Here is a 25,461-nt window from a genome sequence, read left to right on the forward strand (position 1 = left end):
CAATTTTATTGACTACTACAGAACTTATATTTAAAGGATTTCTATTGTAATTATCCTTTTGCATTTTTAAAATACATAGTCAAATTAGAAATATTGAAGAGAAGATATTTATGTGTATCTTAAATCTATTATTTCACAGTATATGTGAGTATCTGTATATATTTTCACAATTTAGAAGCAAGGAATCATAAAAATAAATCTTATTTCTTAAAATCCTAATTCTTTTGTGGAACCAAGCCTGTACTCCAGGAAGCAGTTTCTGGACTCCAACAGATGGTAGTGAGCTCTCATGGCTATTAATTGCATACTAAACTATTTTTTTTTATCTTTCTGCTTTGTTCCTAGGCGAAATGTCAACCAAAGTACCAAACATTAAACTGAAAATTGATCCTCAGGACCTGCAGATCCAGACTTTCACAGTAGAGAAATTACTGGAACCACTTATAATTCAGGTATTTTAACATTGCAGAAAAGAAGTTAGGTAGACATATAAGAAATGAATGAGGTTGAAGAGCTTAGGCTAAGGACACTATTGTGAAACCCACGACTCTTCTGAAACTGGCCTGGGAATTATGCAGAGAACATCTTCCAGCTTTAGTAATTTATGAAGTCACTTCCTTTGCAAACAACATTGTATGGGATAGTAACTGTTGCATGTTTTAGCTAGTCTTTTGCGCAGTGTTATCCATGGGCTAACAGATTGAGTTCAAATCATGAAAAGTTTCATATTGTAAATAGTGGATGGAGCCTTGAAATCTGTAGGTGAGTTTCTTTATGTGAATTCTGGGGGGGAAAAAAACCCCAAAAACTATTCTGTTTTATTTTAGAAGAGATTCCCTAAGGGCTGCATAATTGCTGTGTACTGCATAAACATATCTTAGCACTTTTCCTTCCAACTGAAGAAAATTTGAACTGGGTGATTTGCAGGTTTATTGATGAAACTTTCAGTTTAGGAGCAGTTCTGCATTCTTGTGTTTTATTTGAAGTATTCACCAGTTTGATATGCTGTGCTTAAACAGAGAATTTTTGACAAACTGTGTGTATATCTTTTATGGATTAGAAATCTTTTATTTTTTTATCCAGTGCAGTGGCCTACTTGCAGAAGGCTTGACGTGATTCTGCAAATACTGTGGGTAACTAAGTGTGTTAAAGGACCTCTACAGAAATGTATTATGTGAAAAAGAACACAAAGTGCATCTTCTATTTTAAATCTCAATCTCTTTGAATACTCCCTTCATTTTATTCAGTAATGTACAAATACCTGTTTTTATTTAGTCAATTGCATGTATCACAAGGTTGTCTGTCTATGAGTGTCCTTCAGCCTTGTCAAGATGCTGCATTGCCTGTTGCTGCTGTACACTGCTTCTTAACTATTCTTTGTCCTGATGCCTGGGGATATGTTTACATGGCAGTCATTGCTCTGGCTGCAGTTTGTGCAGGTACAATGAGCTCCAACTTCACATTCAGAAATTTTAGACATTTGCTAATATGCAGAGAATACTTTGGCCAACTTTACAATCTGAAAAATGGTAGGTATAATGGCTTTGAATTAGCTTCTGTGATTTGGTTAATATCTTTTCAAATTCACTGAGTAATGCATGTTACAAGAGAATAACTTTTTGTTAAGTAGTATATGTTAATAAACAGCAAACAAAAATGTAACTGGGAAAATGGTTAGGTAAACAGAACATAACCAGGCTGAAAATGCAGTATTCTGGCCATTATTTTGTTTATAGACATGCAACAATTGGGAATTTACAGCTTATTTTAAAAGCGAAACCAAAATGAACCAACATACATTTAAACATACAAAAAAGTTACATAGTTTTCTATTATTTCCATTTTATTATAACTGCAATTTCTCTATTAAAATAAATAAAACTATCATTTTAATTAAAACCACAACTGCTATTGTTGTACTTGAATAGATACTAAAGGAAAAATATATATTTTTCCCTCCCATGGGTCATTAATTGGCATCTTTTGACTGTGTCAGCTTTGGCTTATGGTAAATTTTGTTTCTCCAGGAATGCACTCCTTTTTACACACTGCTCTGTTTGTGTTTTTCATTCTTTGTTCTGGGAGCCAGTCCTCTGCAGACTTGTTATCTGGGCTTGCCAAGGAGTTGTGAGCAGATACAAAGGAGCTGTCAGATTATATCTAAAAAGGCAGCGCGTGATATGAGTGGAGAGAAAACAAACAAGCAATGAAAGATGAGAACTAGAGAATGCCAAATATGTTTGATGTGATGACGCTTACATATATTTGCATTTTCATGTCAAATTAGTCATTTCTGTTAGAAGTCCCCTATATGGCCTAAAACCTACGAAAACATGTACTGATAATGTGTTATAACAGATATTCTTTGAAAAAATGGCTTTAAAATCTATTTAGGCGACGTAAGTTTATCTTTAATGAATTTATAATGAAGCTATATTTCCCCCCTTTGAAAATTTGTCTTTGCTGATTTCATCCGTCCAGAATTTTATTTATTTAATTATTTTATTGGGTGATCATTTTGGAAATATTTTTTAATTGATCTTTTCTGTCTTTATCTATTTGTTCCTGCTAGAAAATTCTCTTTTTCTGAAAGAGATCTTTTTATTATTATCTTGATTTAAGCTTTTATTAACTAAGCTACTTGTCACTTCCTTTACCTTCCCTTTATTACATATTTGTTTCTGCATGGTATGATTGATGACATACAAAACTTCAGTAACAGCTCAGTGCTTTGTGGGAAGTTGCCAAAATCCACCATTGTATGAAATCGGTTTCAGAGTGGTAGGCTGGGATGGGTTTAGTCTGCATTCTGCAGGTCAGCCTATGCTACAGCAGTGGGCATTTTTAAAAGAGGTGAAATGTAAATTTTGGCCTGAGTCTTACTGGATCAAAGAAACCCAATAAAACAAGCTATCCAATACGTTTTAAAAAAATCTGAAATATTGATTAAAAAGCTGTTAAAAATGGAGGCTTCTTCAGCTCAAAGAGAATATGATTTTGACTTTTTTATACTCAACCCCCTTTGTTATATAATAGAGCTGTTTTGTAACAGAACTCTGAAAGACAAACTTGCATTTTAGAAGGCTGAGGAAGCACAAAAAAAAAATTGAAAAAGCAAAAGCAGAGATTGAAAATGAATATTAATTGAAGGATGATTAAGATGTTGGACAGGCAATAAATGGACACTGATCTACGGTTAGAAAGACAATCTTAGCAGTTATAGATAATAGGACTGCTCTAGCCTGATTCACTTAGCTGCTGCTTTGAACATAATTTTACTTCATTTTGAGATGTATGTTCTAATGTACTGAGTAGCCTTTAAGGACTATAGGAGCATTTATGTGTATTTGTGATTCTCTGAAGTCTGTACTGGCCAGTTACATTAAGACTTAGGACAGTATTTGGTTAATGGCATTAGTATGAAAGGAAACATAAAAAACAACAGGCAGCCTGTGCAGAAGTCATTTTGGAAGTGACATTGCTAGATTCCCTCTCTCTTTGCTGCAATTTGCAGTTGACAGTGGTGATCGCTTTGAGACTGAAAATAGCACAACCCATTGTTTTGCATACAGCCTTGGTAACTTCTCCCTTCAAATGAAGCCATATCCTTAAATAATGATGTCTAGGGGATTGCAGGACTGCCAGTATTGCTGCATCTCTCTCTTGGCATCCCAAGAAGTGACCTGTCCTAAGGCAGTGTGTTAAAATATTGCTGTGCAGGACTCTGCAGAGAGAGGAACTCACATGTGGAAGGTGGCATAACTGTGTTAGTGTGACTAGCATTATACTCCTGTACTGTACTCTCATGGTGACATACTGCTTGTTGCCCTGTGTCATCAGAGCAATGGGAAAATTTTTCTTTAATCCTTCTCAACCCTCTGCCCCCATGCAAACAAACACTAGAAGGGATTGTCTTTGTTCATGGCTTTTATTTTATTCCAGGTGTTTTGGGAAAAGTATGTTTGAAAGAAAGGCTTTTAGGTACAATTCCCTATCATAGAATCTATGATTCCGTGATCAATGTTTTCTGGTAGATACATCTGACACATTAAAAGTGAATATTGTCAAAGTTGCTACCATTCTGCTGAGAGCTGCTCTGTTGAAGGTTGGGAACATGGTTAGACAGTCTTTCTGTAATTCTGGGCTCTTATCAGAGATGCTTTCTGTTGTGGAACAAGTCGTGTGAGGCAATCATTTGGTCATCTGGTTTTTTCATTTGCCTAGCTGATTTCTATTGCCATGCTAGTGCAATGTTTACTCATAAAATAGTTAATGTCATAGAAAAGTATCCCCTTCTTTATCTCATTCTCAAGAGACCAAAGCTTGCTGAATCTTTTTGCTAATTATACTAAGAATAACATTTAAGACTAGATATAAATTTGCTTCTGTTGTGTTGTTGTTTAACCCTGCAGGCAGCTCAACACCACACAGCTGCTCACCCACTCTTCCCAAGTGGGATGAGGGAGAGAATCCTAGAGATAAAAGAGAAGTCATGGATTGAGATAAAGACTGTTTGCTACATGATGTAAAAACTGTGTCTGCAAGCGAAGCAAAACAAAGATTTGTTCTTTCATTCCCATCAGCAGGTAGATTTTCAGACACTTTTAAAACAGAAGGGACAAATAACAATGTAATATTTTCTTTGGAAGACAAACGCCTACACTTTGTCTTCCACTTCCTCCTCCTTTACCCCAGGTTTTATTGTTAGGTGTGACACCACATGGTATGGGACATACTTTTGGCCAGCTGGGGTCAGTTGTCCTGACTGTGTCCCCACTCAGCTTCTTGTGCGCTCCGACCTTGTCTCTGGCAGGGCAGCATGAGAAGTAGAAAAGTCCTTGGCTCTGTGTATGCACTGCTCTGCAACAACTAGAACAGTCAATGTGTTGGTTTCACAGAAAATCCAGAGCACAACATTGTACGAGCCTCTGTGAAGAAACTTAACTCTACCTCAGCCCCAACAAGGGGAAAGTAGTGCTAGACATTGTCCCTTTTGAATTTACATTAATTAACATTTAAGAAAAATATGACTGGATGAGATTAGCATCACTTCATTAGTTCACAAAAGAAACACTTCTGACTGCTTTTATTCTGTGATCTGTGCAAGCCCTGTTAGATGCAGATTAGCCACTTATTTGGAGACTGTGTCTGAAGTTCTGTGCTGTCTCTTTATTTGTATATATGCGCACAGTTAATATATGTGTGTATATGTATACTTCTCAAATATTTCAGAGTTTTTCCTTACCAGGCATCATTTCTTCCATACATTTATATTCTTTGCACGCATACAGGCTATGGAAATTTTATGGCTGTGAGAGAGAGTTGAGTTTTACAGAATACTTACGAATGCGTGTGTTTTAGGATTTCTTGTATTATATTACCTATGGAAAATGAGAAAGTAGAAAAGCTTTTATTTGTTCCCATGTCGCTCACATTGACAAAACTTTGCTCACATGGAAATGATTCACTGCTGTTTTTAGTTCTATATGGTGAATTTACTTTATGCATAGTGCAAGTGATTAAGCTGTATTTATTTTTATGGGCAACACTTTGTTATTCCCAAACATCTGACTCAGACAAGGGGTGGTTAGCATTTGAAAGAGTGGGGAGGTACTTCTGTCATTGTCATTAGATTGCTGAGTTCATATATTGTTTCTTCACATGTCTAAGGGTTGCAGTTACTTAACTAAATGCTTTTTCAGCAGTTATAAACTGTTTTGTGATTGATGCTTCTAATTTTTTTTTTTAATAAAGAAAATTTTCATACTCAAGATATGAAAATACCATTTTCTTTAACTACTGCAGTGTTAATAGATTGTCTTTTGAAGATTGGTCTGGTTCTGAATATAGCATTAGAAGAATTACTACGCAGTACTCTAGGAATTCAGTATTTGTAAATCATGACAAAAACAAAAAACAAAGCAATTCTACAAGCCTAATAAATAATGGTAATAACTGACAACAACAGATTTGCCACTGTAATGGCATATAATCTTGAAAATCTCACTCTCAAAACTTTGGCTTTATAGTAATTCTCCTCCTAAACATCTTAAGTATTGTAAAATATGGTGTTGATTTTCACTGAATGCTGGGGAGTAGCTGTGTCCAATACGGCAATAACCATGTGTGGCAACATAAAAGTAACTGAAATGCAATTAGGCATGAGCTAGATTAATGGGGCGTGTTTCTCTCTCTCTCTCTCTCTCTCTTTTTTTTTTTTTTTTTAATTATTCTGAGCCTGATAATGCTGTCGTTTTAACTGGGTATTCTGTCACTATTTTGCAACTGTACTGACAGTGGATCAAAAAAGCATACTGTTTATTGCTGCTTAATTCAGTTCTTTGCATAGGATCATCATTAAGGTTTTGTATTCCTCACTGGGATTTTGTGTTGGAAAATGAAGCAGTTCTTCTGCATCCATTAACTTACTTAAGCCGAGAGGTACTTATCAAATTTTGACTTGTTTTTAAGATCAAAAGCTGACTCTATTAAGTGACGTTGGTCCCTTTTCTATAGAAATTATACTTTTGGAATTTCCTGGCAGTAATGCTGATGATGAAATGTCTTAGAATTATGAGTTTTCAACTGCAGTAAAGATTATTTTTCTTATTTTTACATTTGTTTCCTTTCTTCTTCCTCAAATATATATGAGTAAGCAATACGGATATTTTACATTAAAATGAACTTACATTAAAACTCAGAAAAACAAATTGCTAAGATATCTATAAGGCTTCTTAATATTTTTTTTTGTGACAGCTTCATTTTTAAAGTTGTGTTCTGACTTCCTTATATCAATTTATAATCTCTTCAGATATTTCTTAAAATATTACTCACGCTTCATTAAATGCTCTAGAGATAATATTGTAGGATTTTTTTTTTTTTAGAAGATATTTAAATTCCTAATATGTTCTCTAGATAGCTGGCTGGTGCATAAATATTTTTACTTTCCTTCCTGGCTTATCAGAATACCAAAATCCTTTTTAACAATCTGATTCTGAGCTATCTATATTGATGTCCTCCTTACGACATCCCATGGCTGTTGGTGTTAAGTGGCTGGTCTTAGTTTTCTGACCCCAAATTCCACATAAATGACATAAGGGTCAAGACTTATTTTCTTTAAATGATGGATAGGCTTACAGAAATGCTTTCCAGAGGATGTTTCTTATTTACTTCAAAGGTACAGATTCATGAAAGCATGAAAGTGCATGAATTCATGAACACTGGATCTTCTCCTCCTAGACCTGTGAAGAGAGCACTATTGCACAGATCTGCTCAAACCAATCTCTGCACTGCAGCCATGAGCTAAACCTGCCTGGTGGTCTAAGAAATTCATACACAGCTCTAACTTTCCTTGCGCAATGTTGTTGTCAGTTTTCTTACTGCACAAATAAATAGGCTGATTTAACATGTTTGGAATGCTATTTAATAAAATGAAGCAATTCATACTTAGAAAATGAGTTCATTGAGTCCCATAAGTAGGTCTGTGCTTAATTCTACACTGTCTACATTTTGGCACTGAATGGAAGTAGAAGGAGGATTAGTGAACTTACTGGGAAAAAAAATTATGTCTTGAGATATTTGTATAACACTTTACTTTAAAAATATTTTAGGAGTGTTCCTGTGTTGCTGACAACTCAAACAATGTCTCAGAGAACAGTCTGCTGCAAAGATTTTGTTGGAATGCGGAGGCTGTGCTCAAATGATGAGGAATGTGGAGTGGGATGCTAAATAAAAATAACTTTTTTATTAATGTTGAAATGCATTGTTAAAAATTCTAATTTAGACAAGGCTGCAGTAATCTACATTCTGTTTAAAACTGTGTGCAACTTTTATGCTGAAAGATCCTTGGAATTCTGATGCATTAAGTTCTGGCCACTGCAGTCTTTGCGTATAAGATGAACTGTATTTTGAAATGTATTTTTACTCAATTCAGATATTTGCTTCTGAGATGACCTGAGAGATTTAAGAGGGAAGTGTGGGAAGATGCAGAACTGCTGCCTGCTTGGCTGAAGCCTCCTTAAATAGCATTAGTAATTTTTATATCATGATGAGATTTTTTTTATAATAAGCAGTGTTAGCAGTTTATATCAGGATTAATATGAGAGTGAAATTTCCATTGAGTTTTCTTTGATCTTACAGAGAGAACATATAAATTAGAAATATCAGATTAAGTCTGTCAAATTTAATAATTTTGCACATTCTCACTGTGTGTACTGAACTTGCCTGTCTCTCTTTAAAGCAGGGGAAATTCTATGGTTTATTCTGAACTATGATTTTATTTTGTTAATTTGAAAGCAGCATGAATTAGAATCATAACATCACTCAGGTTGAAAAAAACCTTAAAGATCACCGAGTCCAACTCAGTGCTACCCTAACTGTAACAAACCTCTGCTAAATCACGTCCATGAGTACCACATCCAAAGGGATTTTAAACACATCCCGGGATGGTGACTCAACCACCTGGGAAGCCTATTCCAGTGCTTTACAACCTTTTCTGTAAAGAAGTTTTTCCTGATATCCAAGTTAAACTTGGCACAACTTGAGGCCATTTCCCGTCCTGCCTTGTCCTGTCACCAGTCAGCAGTGAGAAGAAACCAGCCATATTCTTGATTTGTTACACTGCTGTTCTCTCTTTTATTTTTTAAATGTAGGTTACAACATTAGTGAAATGTCCACAGAATCCTTCTGGTAAGAAAAAGGGACGTTCAAAAAGAGCTCGTGTCTTGTTAGCTTCTGTGGAAGAAGCCACTTGGAATCTATTGGACAAAGGGGAAAAAATTGCCAAGGAAGCAACCGTCTTAAAGGAGGAACTTCATGCAGCATTGGCTGATGTTCAGAAAGAAAGTAAGTGTATTATGTAACAAAGGCACTTAAAAGAATTAGCTAATTAGCTTACCCATGTAACTTTGTTATGACAAAGAAGCTGAGGTACCCATGAAAAATATGTTTTCGTGTGCAAATGTCTGAAATTTATGTTGCCTGATTGTATGCTCTCAGATACCACTGGTAAAGAGGTAAAGCATGTAAGCTGGGGATGTGGAAAAGCACTTATGTTAGGGATAGTATTGCCTTTAAAAATATATATATGCTTTCTTTTTAATGAAGACAGTATTCCCCTAGCTGATTTTACTGACTATTTAGCACATGTTTAAGATAATGCATCCTTTTTTCTTTTCTTGGAAAGAGCTGTTTTCCTGAATCTGAGTTTAAGATCTTTTTAGATAGAAATAACAATAAAAAAAGACTTACTCCCTCTGTTGTGCAATTGTAAGGATTTTGTTTGTGAAGCTACAGTAGGCTTGTTTGGAATTACATTTTGAGTTTTTAGTAGAAGAACAGTGGAAGCTTCAAGCTACTGTAAGACTCATCTTCTGATGTCAGAGCAGCTCATCTTTGGCCAGTTTTTGCCATGTTCCATTTTCTGATAGCCTGTCTCCTCATTTCCAAACAGGCTCCCAGAGTATTAGTCATATTCTTTTAGGCTATTTGTTGCTCTGTTGACTGTTTGCTCTCTTTATGGATAATCAGAACCTAGTTGGTTGAGTAAGAAACTCAGGCTCGAATAATTGCATACTGAATGATAGACGTCTGAAACAGGTTCCTTTATAAATAAGTCCTGAAAATTAATTCACGAGAAGATTTCTAAGGAAAACCAGGACAGAAGAGTAATGCTCTTAGTGCCTGGTCATTTGGTAAATGTGTGCTCTCATCAATACTTCATGAATTTTAGAAGTGAGTTGCTCCTGATGATTGCCTGGGTTCAGACTAAGAGGAACTGATGAAAGCCTTTCCAAATAAATAGCAGCAGACTAAGAGGAATGGTCTGCACCAGGAAATTATTGTCATGCCATGCTGTTGAATGAACTTGTAACCATGTTTGGTTTTATCAAGCAGTAGAGGAGACTTCTATTAGTTTTTAGGTAAGCTTTGTAGTGTGTACTGTTACACCATGTGATAATTTGTGCGTGAAGGACTGCATTAGCCATTTGAGTCAGGTCTCTGCCCTTAATAAATCAACAGCTTCGGGTTGTTTTTTCTTTTGTATTTTGTCTTCCTCCATTTGCAGTTGGGACGGTTTCTGAGTGCCTGCAGTTGTTCAGAGTAGTCATTACTAGCTATTGGATTCTTCTGGATCCAACAAGGGCTGCATTTTAGAGTCTGATATATGCATATAATGTCTGAGATAACTTAAGGTACTTTGAGATTAAAGGCATTACAGCCAGCAAATGTCATTGTTATCTGTCATATTGATCAGTTCAGCTTTTGAAAAATCAGCCATTTTGGATTAGTCTTAAAATGTTAGTCCATCCAGTCCAGATCGATAACACAAGACAAGAAAAAAAATATATAGTTTTCTATTGATTTTTATACATAGATTATGTAAAAATATTTCACATCTTCAATTTATGTATTGATTCTCATCCAGGACTAGGGATGACTAAAAAAATAAATAATACATAAAGTAGATTATATACAGTGCATACATTTTAAAAGAAAGTTAAATCAATGTTATTACCTATCATTATGCAATGACAAATTGTGAACTTGCAGCCCATTTTCCTCCATGGATTTGCTGAGCTGCTCAAGTTAATTTTAAAAAGTTGGTGAACAATCACAGGGTAAATTTTAATATTTGTTGATTTTACACGTATTTATAGTCTTTTGGGGCTGTATTATTTTTAATTTGTGATGTACCCCACCACATGTAATTTTGCTTGTTGCTGTAGTTGCATTCTGCTGCTGTTAAATGTCTCTTGTTGCTTTAAGGTCTTTGAAAAGGTCTGGACCATAAATTCTGATAAATCGTGTTTGCAAGCAGTCACATGCCATTCATATTATAGCATTCAGTATTTAATTTTCTCTGCTCAAATTTTTCTGTGGTAACTGGCCGGTATTCTTATTCATATGCTTTAAAACGAGTTATAAATTTTTGCACATTGGCCACAGTTTATATTTAATGTAGACTGGAATTCTGAAACAATCCTCTAGGTAATTGCACTCAGATGTGAACCAAACTACGAGTTCCAGAGCTGCAGACCAATGTCTGGAAAAAATAATGTAAAATCTTTTCTCACGTTTTTATCATATATTGCTGCTCACTGAGCTTAATTAGGAGACTATGACATTAGAATTAAATGCATAGTACTTTGGAACAGTTATGGCCAGTGTGAAATGATTCAGTATTCAGGATTGAATGCTGGTCAGTATTCAAGGACCATCTTCTTCAAGCCCAGAAGTAGTGCACCCCAAGAAAAAGAAGGCAGGCAAGAATGCTTGGAGGCCTGTGTGGATAAACAGGTTGCTCCTGGACTTAAGCATGAAAAGAAAGTCTATAGGGTGTGAAATCAGGAACAGGTTACCTGGGAGGATTGCAGATGCTGCTGATGGACTGTGTGCATTGTGTGGAAATCCAGTAGCCTCATAGCTGACAGGTTTTCCTGGTAATCTGATTTGGTCTGGCTTTGCTGAAGAGCACTTTTTTCCCCATTTTTATTCAAAAATAGTGTATTAAATCTATAAGTAATTGGAAAAAAAAGTCTCACTGCCAGCCTTCATGTATACAGCATAACAATAAACTGCCTTCTATTCATACTCTGTTATAAATTGTAAAATAACTGACCTTTATGCAAGGGATTAAGAAACATTTAGACATGAACACTTCTGATATTAAGCATCAAACTATAATTAATGTCCTAATTCTAATTCTTAAGTAATTTTGAGACAAAATAGTGATGTAGTTTGTATGGGGAAACATTATCTTAAAGTCCAGAGTTTAACATGTCACTTCCTGTTGCTATAATTCATATCAAGGTGTGATGAGATTGAATCATAGTTTTCAAGCAATAGTACAGGCCTAGCAAAAATGTTTGGTATTAATCATTATTACTTGCTTACCATACTTGGTCAGAAACAAAACAGTTGCTGCCTATGTTGCTTCTATCTATTGCAGTGTCAATCTTGCATGCATTTAGTTGTTATCATGTCTCAAGTGTGTTCCTAGATAAACCTTACGTCACAGATAACATAGTGAAAGCATGCTACTTGCTGGAGTTACATTCTGAGCCTTCCCTTACCCTCAAAGAATAAATCATTAAAAAAGACAGAAACCCAAAACGATGCCAACAACAACAAAAAAGAACAGCAAAAAGGCCCACTTTCAAATGTTCATATTTAATGTGTTGAGAGCAAAAGACAGGGAAAACTGTGGCATAGAATAAATGTCACTATTCACGTAAGAAAAAAAATGGAGAGGACAAAATGAGGATATTTACTAAGGAAGGGGGATAGTGCTGATTTGCATTTTTATTCTTCTCCAGAAAATCTGTTAAAAATCAGCTTTGTTTTCTCATCCTACATTGATGTACGCATGTGTACTTTGCAGCTCATTCTAGGAGGAAGAATTCAGATTCAAAGGCTTGGGATCACCTGTTTTGCCAAGAACAGATCCCATGCAGAAGAGCTTTGGGTGTATCTATAACTGGCTCAGATGTCCCTAAGTGTGAAAACGGGAATTAAGAGACTGGACATGATGCATGTTGGGGGTGTATGTGGTGGCTCTGATTACGCATTAGGAACAGCAGTATGAAACGTGGAAGTAGAACTTCCTGGTATGTGGCAGTAAAATAATTGCAGTGCAACAAAATACAATGGTATCTGAGCTGAATAACAGACTCCGTGGCAGGAGAAAAATGTCCTGTAACATCTGCTCTAGGATATTGCAACAAGTTGCCTTATAATGGTATTGTATATTAAGAACATGCAGGAGATATCTATCGGCCTTGCTTTCACACCAATAATGCCAACTCCAGCTGTCTAACTATAGCAGATAAAAGTGATACTTGTGGTAGAAGAACAGGTGATCATACTAACGACTAGTGTTTTTTCATCTTTTTTTTTTAGAAAGTGTAGGCTTGTTCTGATGTGAACTGACTCCCAGTCTCCTCTGGTCCTAGTTCTGCTTATGTCAGTAATGGAACTTAAGGCTTAGAAATAGCAACCATTGCTATAAATCACTGATTTTTTTTCTTGAGTTTGAGACTAGAACTCCTAAATGATACAATGGCTATCAAAGTGATTGTAAACGCATTATTACTGAAAGTCTTGCTGATACACAGGCAACACCAGTCACACGGTTATTTGCTCTTCTGATAGTGGTAACCAGAAGATTAATTCCTGCCTTAGATGTAGCTGACAGTAATTCATATTTATGATCCTTGAAGACACGATAATTACATGTGTGTTGCACAGGAAAAAAAATACCTTTGGTAGTGTTGTTTAAACAACAGCAACACAAAATCACAACTAAACAATAAAAGAAACCAAAAAAACTACTCTACTGTTACTAAACAAAACACCAGCCTGAAAGATAACTCCTGAAGACCAGTGTGGGATTACGAAGCAAGCATTACCTCATTATGGTGCTGGATGCACGAGGGAATCACTCCATGTAGTTGTGCATGCCTGGAACAAAAAGTCTTCAGATTATAAACATTTTACTCAATATATGTAAAATTTCATAAACATTACTGATCTGTTGCTACGAACTGTTTGGTACAGTCTGATTGGATTAAGGCCAGTTGGTGTGTTTTGTTTGAATATACATTTCATTGGGAAATCTAATGTTCATGTTTAGTTGTTCTTCCCTATGTGTGTGTGCTGACTAAGTTCCTTGTGATTTACCACTGTTACTACTCAAAATGCTGTGAAATGTGGATAGCATTAGACATATTATAAAGTGTATCACAAGATAAGATGTAGATATGAAAAGATGTAAAAATATACTTTGTGACATATTGGTATAATCTTTATGCTATCAAAACCATGTTTAAGTCACTTCCTGCATATCTAAGAATGCACTTTGATGCTTGGTGTGCTGTTTACCCCAAGGAAGACCAGGAGATTTGAAATCCTCTCTTTTTAGAGGGAGCTCCAGTGGCTCCCTCTCTCTCAGTCAGTGGGCTCCCTTTCGCAAATGTTTCTTTTGGACTGTAAGTCCATCAGCCTTAAAGGTGAGATTTGGGAAAGAGAGCAACAGGACTTTCCTTGCAACAATACCTCCTTGTGGGAGAACACAAGAATTGACAACAAAGTCATTCCACGTGGATTTCATACTGCTGCAAATGAAATGAGAAAGACAGATGTAACAACATACAGAAAACAAGAATGTGATTCTTAGATAGGATTAAATAGAAGAAATAAAATCAATTCAAAGAAATAAAAGAAGAAAGCAATACTCTGATTGTCTTGTCTAAAACATGGAAAAACATTTAGCTGTTGCTGGATTATGATCTGGATCACTGTCTGAGGAGAGTGCTCACTAACTGCAGTAAATGGTATTATGGCAACTATCTGTACAGGCAGCCTACCATCAGCAAGCAGCCCAGCAGGTCTGTGTACCCTTGTCAGCTATTTGCCAACAGAATACTTGCCAACAGGCTCATGACTGACTTATTTTTAAAAGTATTTTCAGGTAATTTTTTTATATTTTTGGTGCTAGAGAGAAGTGTGTGGGTATCCTTAACTTAAAAAAAAAAAATTACCCGTGGCTGAGCTGTATTTTCACTTTTCTCTTTGAGTGTGCTTATTTATTTACTTATGGCAAGCAAATCTACGAAACAGCAATCATTTGACAGCAGCAGCAGTACTTGATCAGCTAACGGTAGTAACACCATTTACTTCGCTATCTCGCTGTGTGTACTGAAATGTGCCTTGGAGTTATGTGTCTTCCATTAATTATATTATTTAAGATATATCCTGACTTTATTTCTTTTAATTGCTTTTCACTTCAATGCCTGAGATAGCTGAAATATGATGGATATGCTCATCTTCTGCTTCCGTATTTATGCCACTGAATTAGTACTCTGTGTTTCATTGTTTTTGACAAATATAATTAAGGGAGAAATCTGCCTGATGGGATTTACAATAAAATTTATTAGATTGCATCAGTGTCATGCCTGTCAACAGCACTTGAAGAATGTTCTCACATTGTATTGGTGTTGGAGATGTCATTTCCTGCTGCTTGTATACTTGTAGCTCCTTTCTTCCTAGACTGCAATCACAGTTGTATTTTGGAGTCATGGTCCTATGGCCATCATATATTTGTTCATTCAACCACCTCAGGCAATGGCCAGCTTATTCCTAAGGGGTTCATGTTTCAGACCCTTCTGACTTTGCTTCACACTGTCAGTGGAGTCTCTGTTTGTCAGTGGAGAATTAGATTCAACGAATAGATTCAATAAATGAAGTTTCACATGGTTGACGCCACTCTATTTCAGACTTGGCTGGAGTAATTCTGTTGTTCAGATATTGTATTGCAGATGTCTCTGTAGCCTAACTCTGACTCACACCTGTGTGGTGGAAAAAGAAAATGTAGAAATGTCTGTGGAATGAATTATAAGCCTTACGCCGTATTCTTTAGGAGTCCCATGCAGGCCAAAATACTAATTTACTAAGCAGTTACGCACTCTAGGATACCTTTGCTTCCAAGCTGAGAGTAACAAAATTCAGGCAAATTGGCACATCTTGCAAACAGAGCATTATGAAGTTTAATATATAGCATGTTTTAGATGATTGATCTTTAAGTTTCAACTCTTACTCTCTTTATCCTGAAACAAAATAATGTCTTAGGGACCTCTCCAGTGTATAAAAAATGTTGACATGCTTTCAAACAGAGAAGAGAAGTGGGGAAAAAAACAACAACCAGTGCTGAGATCCACATTCTCCAGATATGAGACCCTTGGCAGATTTATGCTAACAATATCCAAGGTGTGTTTGGTTTTCTTTTCAATGCAAGTGTTATGGCTAAGAGCATGGATCCAACTTAATGAACAGGGAGAATGCCTAAGGGAGTCAGAAGGAATATGTCTGAGGAGAAGAGTATGTCTTAAATATTCACTTTCTTGTGCTGCACTCTGGCTTTTCACTTCGTTTGGAATCCTGAGCAATCCCTCGAGTATTCAGTAAGAGCTGGATATTGATGGCTGAAAGTTTGTCTATATTGTTCTAAGCTTATTGAAAGACTTGGATGTTGGGACAGCAGAAGTGGGGCTTGTGTGCATAGACTTAATTTAATCATTAAGTTTATTGCTACTTACTAGTAATGGTTTTATTTTTAAAGTACATATAATTGGGTAAATACTCAGTTTAAAGGAGAGGAGGAGATGGTAGTAGGGAATTTTGGTGCTTATAATGCTATTAGAGCAGTTTAAAGCCAAGATCTTTGGATGACTGTGTGGGATTTTCTTCAGTGACTGAATGCTGATAGGAATACAATGTCCATTTAAATCTAGTTTTTAAAATTTAATGCTGGAAAGCAGTTTTTATTATCTATTTGCACAGTTGCTAGCTTATCTGCATAGATTTTATTTGTTAGATGTTTGAGTGTATGAGATTTTCATTCTATTAACTTTTATTCATAATGAGAAAAGTAATATTTGATTCTCTTCTGTGTCCATGAATTACTTAACAGTAAGTACCAAATAATATAAAAAGCAGTGACTAGAAAAGTTTAACTTAGAGCCTCTGATTTTCTAGTGTATAGTCAAGAGTAATTATGTGATTGCCAAAGGAACTGTTTAAGAATTAAATGACTCAAAACAGAAAAGAAATAGCATTCAAAATGCAGAATATTCTGCATCAGTAATAGATCTCCATTCCAAAGCATTAGGGCAACAAAAGCACACTAGATTTTTTGGTAATACCTGTGACTTGCCAGATAGCTGACAAAATTTTAACTGTTTCTTCTTGAGTGTTGCAGTATAGCCTAAATGAATTTGTCTTCATTTTACAGGTCAAGCTCTAAAGATATCAGCAGAGGCTTTTACCAGTGATCCCTGCTATTTGCCTAAGAGGCAGGCAGTTGTTCAAACAGCACGATCTCTCCTTACAGCTGTTACACGGCTTCTTATTCTGGCAGATATGGTTGATGTGGCATACTTACTGGAACATTTAACTGTGGTAAGTAAATTTTGACTTAAGTCAGACTCCCTTTGGCCAGAAAAGGCTTTTTTTTTTTTTTTTTGTGTGTGTGTGTGTGTGTGTGTGTGTGTGTGCGTGTGTGCGTGCGTGTGTACACATAATAACCTGGCAACTAGTGAAGGTGCTGATTTGTAGAAAATTAAAAAAATAAAAGTGCCCTACATCTAACTTAGCAGATAGTTATCCATAAAATTATATTTTAAGTTCCTTTTTCTTTATCTCCTGTTTATGTATGAAGCCTTCTTGATATTTGTGTGCACGACAGTTGATCTCTAGAGAACTTTGAAGGTGGAATTTTATGTGGATATTCTGGGAGGGAAGGGACCAAGCAGGTAAAGGTCTCTTTGTATTCAACTTAGTTTGAGAAAGACAAGCTACAAGGAGAGGGAGGGAGGTGTGTTAGAAAGGTCCCTGATAGCTCCCTGGCTCTAGCTATTTATTCGCAGACTGCAAACAGAAAAGGCTAGAAAGTTCTAATTTTGACATGTCTTTAAAAATTGCACAGTACAAAATGCTTGTTAAAAGCAACATAAAGCTGCATGGCTGTCCAGAATTTGGTTTGTCTTTCACATTGCTGTGGCCACTGCTGAAACAAGCCACCTACTACCACCCTGTGCTCACATCCACTGTTTGGTGTCCATAAGTGTTCAGCAAACACTGATGGATGTCAATGGGTGCAACTTATTTTGCTTGGAGGAATTCAATGACCTATCTTTGTTATGCACTTCACAGAATCACAGAATTGTAGGGGTTGGAAGGGATCTGAAGATCATTGAGACCCTGATAAAGCAGGTTTCTTGCAATAGGTTATGCAGGTAAATGTCCAGACAGTTCTTGAATATCTCCATAGAAGGAGACTCCATCATCTCTGGGCAACCTGTTCCAGTACTCCATCACCCTTCTTGTAAAGTAAGTTCTTCCACATGTTTGTATGGAACTTCTTATGTCCAAGTTTTAGGCCATTGCTCCTATCACTATGTACTACTGAGAAGAACTTGGCCTCATCTGTTTGCCTCCCACCTCCCTTTGGATATTTATAAACCTTTGTCAGATCCCCCCTCAGTCTTCTTTTCACCAGGCTGAAGAGACCCAGGTTACTCAACCTTTCCTCATATGGTGGATACTCCAGGCCCTTTATCGTCTTTGTGACCCTCTTCTGGACTGCTTCTAGTAGATCCCCATTTTTTTTGAAGTGGGTAGCCCAAAACTGGACGCAGTATTCTAAATATCACTTCACCAGGGCAGAGTAGACCCTTGACCTGCTGGCCATGTCCTTTTCAATGCACCCCATTTAGGATACTATTTACCTTCTTGGCCACAAGTGCACACTGCAGGCTCATGGCCAATCTTTTGTCTACCAAAATATCCAGGTCCTTCTCTGTAGTGTTCCTCTCTAGCAGGTCATCCCCTAACCTGTGATGCATGTGGCTGTTCCTCCCCAGGTGCAAGACACTTACACTTGCTCTTGTGAAACATCTTCAGATTCTTCTCTGCCCAACTCTCCAGCCTGTCCAAGTCTTGTTGAATGGCAGCAAAGCCTTCCAGTGCGTCAGTCATTCCTCCCAAGTTTCTATCATCAACAGACTTGCTGAGCGTGGATGCCATTCCTTCAACCAGGTTGCTGATGAAGATGTTGAGCAAGATGGAAGCTAGCTCTGATCCTGCAGAGCACCACTAGTTATTGGCCTCCAAACAGATTTGTGCCATTGATGACAACCCTGTGAGCTCTGCTAGTCAGCCAGTTCTCAATCTACCTCACCATTCACTCACCTATCCTACAATTTCTAAGTTTCATAACAAGGATGTTGTGGGAGACAGTGCTGAAGTTAAGGTATGCAACATTCACTACTCTCTCCCTATCTACCCGGTCAGTGATGACACCATAGAAAGCTATCAGGCTGGCTGGGTATGATTTCCCCTTGTGAATCCATATCAACCACTCCTGATAACCTTCCCTTCCATTTGTTTGGAGATGGCATTCAGAATATTCCATCACCTTTCCAGGGATAGAGGTGAGGCTGACTGGCCTCTAGTTTCTCAGGTCCTCCTTCTAGCACATCTTGAAGACCAGAATGATGTTGGATATCTTCCAGTCTTGAGGCACCTCCTCCATCCACCAAGACCTCTCAATGATGATAGTGGTTCAGCAGTAACCTCTACCAGCTCCCTCAGCACACATGAGGGCATCCCTCTGGGGCCTATGGATTTGTGTGTGTTGATTTTTGCTAGACGATCTCTGGTGCTATTTTGTTAGGCTGCAACTCAGTTGCCATCTGTCACATGACAAAAAAACGTAATGGAGTATTGGTGAGAAGGTTCAGCTTTTACTGCCACACCACCAATATCTGCCTCTGATATCATGGGCCAACATAACAAAATAGGAGACTTTACTATTGGAGTAGCTGCTGTATTATAATAATGCTGTATTCAGTCATCTTTTTTCTTCTTTTTCTGTTTCTCGTTGTACCGTAAGGATGCCCATGTTCTTCTTACCGTATAAAACTAACATGGTTGTATTACTATTTCATAATTAAGCAAAATATGTCCATTTCTGTTAAGCAACGTTAGTAAAATTTCCTGCTTACTCAAATTCTTTTGCTGATAACCGTAGTGTCTCGATTGACTTTAATGTTGCCAGCATACTTCTGACTCCCAAAATGTGTTGCTGTGTTCCCCTTCTGGGAAGGGCGAGGAATTATTCTCTTCAAGTTTCCTTTTATATTCTAGCATCTTACACACTGATTAAAAAAAATAATAAATCAGGTTCTATTGACTTTAAAATGTTTGGGGAAAAAATTAGCTCCCAATCACAACAGGATTTGTTGCTTCGTACTGCAGTATTCCATAATAAAACAATGTTGTTTGGGTTCCAGTGCTTTATTTGAAACATTCAGCTTTGATAATTGCTGGAGGTGCAGCACAGAATAAAATAAGCACTGACTTGCAGAAAACTCTATGTTGTTATATGCCAGCTATAAGAAGGTGGCCTGTTTTGTAGTGCTTGTGCAAAAAAAAAAATCTTAAATTATTGTATTTTAATTGGTAACCTGTTGAATTTTTGCATAAGTATTTTCATTATGTTAGAAGAACTCTTGTAAAATCCTTTCAATGTGTTTTACATAAGAGAATTGTAATTGGAAAGTTTTCTTTCCCACAGTTTCAGTATTTCTAAACAACTCTGTAAAACTCATACCATTATTTTCATTTGAAAATGAAAGCAAATAACTGGAGATCATAGTGAACGCAAAGAACAATCAGAGAAACTCCAACAAATCACGCCAAAATGCTTGTGTAAAATGACCCTAGTCTTTAGAAGATACATTTTTTTCATGATTATTTAGTCTCTGCACTGGCTGTAAAACCCAGCACCAGTGGTATTAGTTGTCATGACATCTTTCTGATATCTAATCAGGAAACTGACTTAGAATATTTAGAAATAGATTAGATTTAGCAGATTTAGAAGACTTAGAAGAGGTTATTTCAACACATGCTAGCGAACCACATTCAGGTAAGATTCTGAGCTCTATCCAGCTGAGCCAGATTTAAATAAGACTCATTAAGTATTTTAATTTGAATTTCATTCTTTCAAAGGCCTTATCTTCAAGTATTGGACCTTAGAACTTGCTTAGGAAGTTTTTTTTTTCCCCTTTTTTTTCCCCTTCAATGGAGTCTTGATCCCATAAAAAAAGATTGTATTCAGTAACCCTAGCATAGAAAGTAGACCTTACATTTGCTTTATCAGCTCTAGTATTCTCAATGTCTACAGGTTCACATGACTAGGAAATCAACTTTTATTAAAAAAAAAAAAGTCTTTAGCAGTTGTTTTGAAATTTTAATAATATTTTAATAACATTTTAATATACTTTCCATTTTATTTTTCTCTTCACAAAGGTGTGAAGAAAAATGTTATTTAACAGTGTTACAATAACACTGTTACTATTCATTTGAGATGTGTGATATTTAATTGCTTTTATTTCCATAACTCTGTGCTCTGTAATTGTCATAAAATCACAAAAAGTTTGTGATAAAAATAAAGTTAATTTTTAAAATTGAGAAAGAAGGAAGCCCATCATCATCAAATATTAATATATTATAAATAATAGTAATTAATACCAATAATTTATTATTAATCATTCAAATTGTATTTAATCATATTAATATTTAATCATATTAATATTTGGTTAGCGTATTATTTAAATTTCATCCAGTACAAAGTATTTCATGGGGAATTTTCTGTTTATGTTATTTTTAAACCCATTTAGCAAAGAGTGCTGTATTTAGTCTTGTTCATGCAATAAATTAATTAGCTCACAGTCATTCAAAACATTTAATATCATGCTTACTTCTACTGGGAGAATGTAGCCTGGGTTTTTTCACTTTTATTTTCTCTGCAGTCTTTGTACAAGAATATGAAAGAGACAGTGACAATTTGACTAGATGTCATATACAGTTTCTTCTAGTGTTATCTGTCATCTGCCATGTCTGCCATTCTACATGTACCTGAGAAAAAGGATGAACCACGTGTACTTCCAGTTTGTAGCCTGTAAGAGTATTGTGCTTTCCATACAGAAATACAGGATGGTTGAGGTTGGAAAGGACTTCTGGGTCCATCTGGTCCAACCCTGCTGCTCAAGCAGCAATACTGCCTAGAACAGGTTGCCCAGGACAACATTCAGGTGTTTTTTGAAGATCTTCAAGGAGGTGGCTCTGCTGCATATCTGGGTAACCTGTGCCTGTGCTCCATCACCCACACAGTGCAGAAGTGCTTCCTGATGCTTGGATGGAACATCTTGCTCACTGTGTCTGATCCTGGCACTGGTGGGCACCACTGAAAAGAACCACTGTGAAGATGAGATTCTTTTATGAAATTTCACCAGTAAGGTGGAGATCATTTTGGTTCTTTACATAGTCCTATGGTATCTTCACTGCCCAAAACTGTTGCATGTTAGAACTATCTGACTGATCATATTCCCTCATACTATGTTTCTAATCATTTTTAGTAGAATTCACAGCCTTACAAAAGTATGATAGTGCAGTGCAAATGCTCATTTTAATTGGAGTTGACTGAGAAAGGAAGATACAACGCACTAATGAAAATGGTTTCATCTTTAAATGACTAAATTTTTTTTTTATATAGGCAAGAGTTTAAATTGTAGAATCATAGAATTGCCAAAGTTGGGAAAGACCTCCAAGATCATCTAGTCCAACCATCTACCTACCACCAGTATTCCCCACTAACCTAGTGTCCTGTAGCACCACATCTAAGCATTTCTTGAGCACCTCCTGAGAGGGAGACTCAGCCACCTCCCTGGGAAAGCCTGTTCCAGAGCCTGACCACTCTTTCAGAGGGGAATTTTTTCTAATAGTTCTCAATATCTCATTTTCTATGCTTAGTTTACAGCTTGACTTCTCTAACAAAAACTGTATTGTGAAAAACAAAACTCTCCTTATGTGTCGCATTATTTGATTCTGTGCTGCATTACCAGCCTCATTCATTATGGCTAGTGGTGCTCAATATTATTTAATTAAGTGAATTAGCAGACTAATGGAACTGCTTGAATTTATTGATCAAGGGAGAACAGCAAAACAGTAACAAGCTCCGAGCTTTTCATTTAAAATATGTTGGCAGTCTGTTTTTCTCTTATCTATTCCAGATCATGCTGAACCAGCGTGTTTTGTCTGCCTTTTCCCCCTTTTTATTGTGCTTTTAGGGGTACTTTTTAAGTCTTCATATTTTTCAAAAACACCTCAGACAGTGGGATCTTCATAAAGTGTTTGCTTAGAATTATTTAACTACAGTCAGGAAAAAAGAAATGAGAATGACTACAATAAATAAGAAGTGACTTGAGAACTTGGGCATTATGTGGATGTAGTGTTTCATATTCTTCCCTTCCCTGCAGTGGAAGCATTAAAAATGTTTTTAGCAGGAGAGGGGTAGTATAGTGACAGAGAAGAAAGGTAAGGCTCACATATGCTTCAGGTTTAGGGATTTGACTTCACTTGTATAACTCAATGCAGAATTTGACTTGCATGCCACATCACCTTCTGATAGCTTTCTGTTGTGGTACCATGCAACATTTAATTAAAAAAAAAAAAAAGAAAAAGAAAAAAAAGAAAATAATCTACTCTGAAGGTAGACAGACAGTTTTCAAAATAAAAAATGACCAGAGTCTTCTCTCCTTTTTTTCTTTGGTGAGTGTGAACGATCATTACAGCAATAGAAGCCTGTGTGAGCTAGAGATGTTAAAAGTTAACAGGAGTGTTTGAGATTGGACTTGGATTCTTCTGTGGTTCATACTCATATTTTTCTCATCAGCCACCAGAAATGGATTCTTATTGAGACCAGTACGTGACACATGGAACACAGTTATTTGTAATTAGAGTTACAGTGTTTATCATGACACTCCACAAATAATATGGCGATCTGTAAAGTGCAATAAATGACAAAGAAAAAGCAGCCCCAAAGAATTATTTTAAGAAGAGATGCATTTCTCTAAGTGAACATTCTCTTGCTTGCAAACGGAACCTGAATGCCCTTCTTGTTCTTGTTATCTTGACTGTGCTGCTTTGTGACCTCCTAATGACTCATAGCTTTCCAACCCCTAGGGCTTCCCTTGAAACAGCAACACTTAATGACTAGCAAACTGTTGCTAGGGAACAGGCTCCACAGTGGCTATGATGCAGTTTACGTAACATCCCTGGTTTTCGTCTTAGCATGGGAATTGCTGAAAAAAGAACATCATCCTTTTCTTGCAAGTCAGAAGCAGGTTTTGAAGGGACTATAACTGGCCAACTTCAGGTGGAACTACTTCAGATTTTCTTTGAAATGACCAAGTCTGAAGGTTCCCGAATCTGCTTTACTAGAGCACCAGAAAACAAAATGGAATACCAGAGCTGTATTTTTAAGAAAAAGCCACAGCTGCTGGGTTATAGTCACACTGCAATGAAAAGATCTGAAAACAAATCATACTTAAATGAAAAGATTTGTAAGCAAATCAATTTCTTGTTTTTGGTTGTTATTGTATAGGGATTCCCCATCAGACTTATTTCTCCTTCCCCTCTCCAGAGCTTCCTGGTCTGCAATAGACTCTTCAGACTCATCCTTATGTGTAGTGAAAGCATCTTTGTTATCATATCTCAGGTGTAGATGTGGGCCAGCTACCTTAGGAATTCATGCTTAGAAGTTTCATAACTTTGCTTCAGCTGCAGGCAGCTTGTCTGCTTTTTTTCACTGTTTTCTGTCCTACCCAACATCCTAGAAGGGTCTCCATGAGCAACGCATGTTTGTTAGGTTTGAGAAAGAATAATCTCCCTTTCTTCCAGAGTGTCTGCTTGATTTGGTGTATTGGGCAGATAAATATGTCACCTTTAGAGGTGACAGGGCAGGTAAATATGTAGCAGCCTTCCTCCTTGCTGCTCAGCCACCACATTTTTAAGAGTCGTGAATCATTAAAACGAGAGATAATTGTGCCTATATGCCATACCTTAGCAAAAGAAGATAAAGTAACGGGAGTAGGTTGCCCTCTTAAATCTCTTTCCAATGACCTGGGAAAAGGAGGATATCAACTTCTTTTTTTGTGGTGAATTAAGAGTTAACTATAAGATTTCTAAATCTGGGAAAGGCTGCCTTAGACAACAATAGTATCTATTTTTTTCTGAGATGGAGAGAATATATGCAACAACCTGTCAGTTTCATAGACTAGGGGAAAATAGTGATGAAAGTGAATTTATCTGGACTCAGCAATAAGGCTTATTTTGAATGCATAGGGCTTGCTTTAAATGAGATAAAGCTTTTCTGGGTTGGTTATTTATATACTTATATATAATTTATAGATACAAATGTATATTTATTTATCTATTATATATAAAAATGTATTTGTATATTATTTTTTCATATAAAATAACTATAAACTTTTGAGATAATTTCCTCATAGGTTAATGTGGGATGTGCACAATTGCTAGAAATACAGCTAAGTGGGAAAAAAATCAATACTATATCTATTATATCAGTGTAGTGGTTTGGAAAGTATTTTAAGAAAACTAAGGTAGAATATTAGTAGGTGCTTGCTTTCATATATTTGTTTATTGGGACTATGACAATTCCTGCATGTTCTATACAGAGCCTAGAACTCCATTGTTGTAGACTGCCTTCAAACCAATAATAAAAAAAGAGCATTTCTAAATTGTTTTCTTTTGAGTTGTTATACTGTTTTTGTTCTGCGTTAACGCACTGAAGTACAGTGCTTCATAGGAGAATAATATGGAAGTGACACTGAAATTTCCTTTTATGAGTGCTAATATTGGAGGGTAAATTGTACATCAGTAAAATGACCTTGGATATTCTGTTACTCTTGGCAGACTATTTCTGGGTTGTTTAGTAATGAAGTAATATAAGGTAGAATGGTTTGCCTGATCAACAGTTTTTTGTATCTCAGGCATACACAGATTATCCTGATCCAGAGGAATTAATTTTATAGCTCACTT

General features: G+C 36.4%; 1 protein-coding gene across 2 annotated transcripts in view; it reads left to right on the forward strand.

Moving 5' to 3' along the window:
• Positions 1-345: 345 nt before the first annotated feature.
• Positions 346-25,461, forward strand: part of CTNNA3 (catenin alpha 3) — a 408,816-nt gene continuing 383,700 nt past the window's right edge. Inside the window, exons 1-3 of one of the 2 annotated variants that reach the window (XM_042817894.1) lie at positions 346-452; positions 8,652-8,844; positions 16,790-16,956. In XM_042817894.1, the coding sequence (XP_042673828.1) occupies positions 351-452; positions 8,652-8,844; positions 16,790-16,956 (462 nt within the window). In that variant the 5' untranslated portion in view covers positions 346-350. The remainder of the gene's footprint in view (positions 453-8,651; positions 8,845-16,789; positions 16,957-25,461) is intronic. The other variant, XM_042817895.1, reaches the window with a different exon arrangement.

Source organism: Centrocercus urophasianus, unplaced genomic scaffold (assembly GCF_019232065.1).
Source record: "Centrocercus urophasianus isolate 14NV4802_14NV808 unplaced genomic scaffold, USGS_Curo_1.0 seq_17, whole genome shotgun sequence".
Taxonomy (NCBI): domain Eukaryota; kingdom Metazoa; phylum Chordata; class Aves; order Galliformes; family Phasianidae; genus Centrocercus; species Centrocercus urophasianus.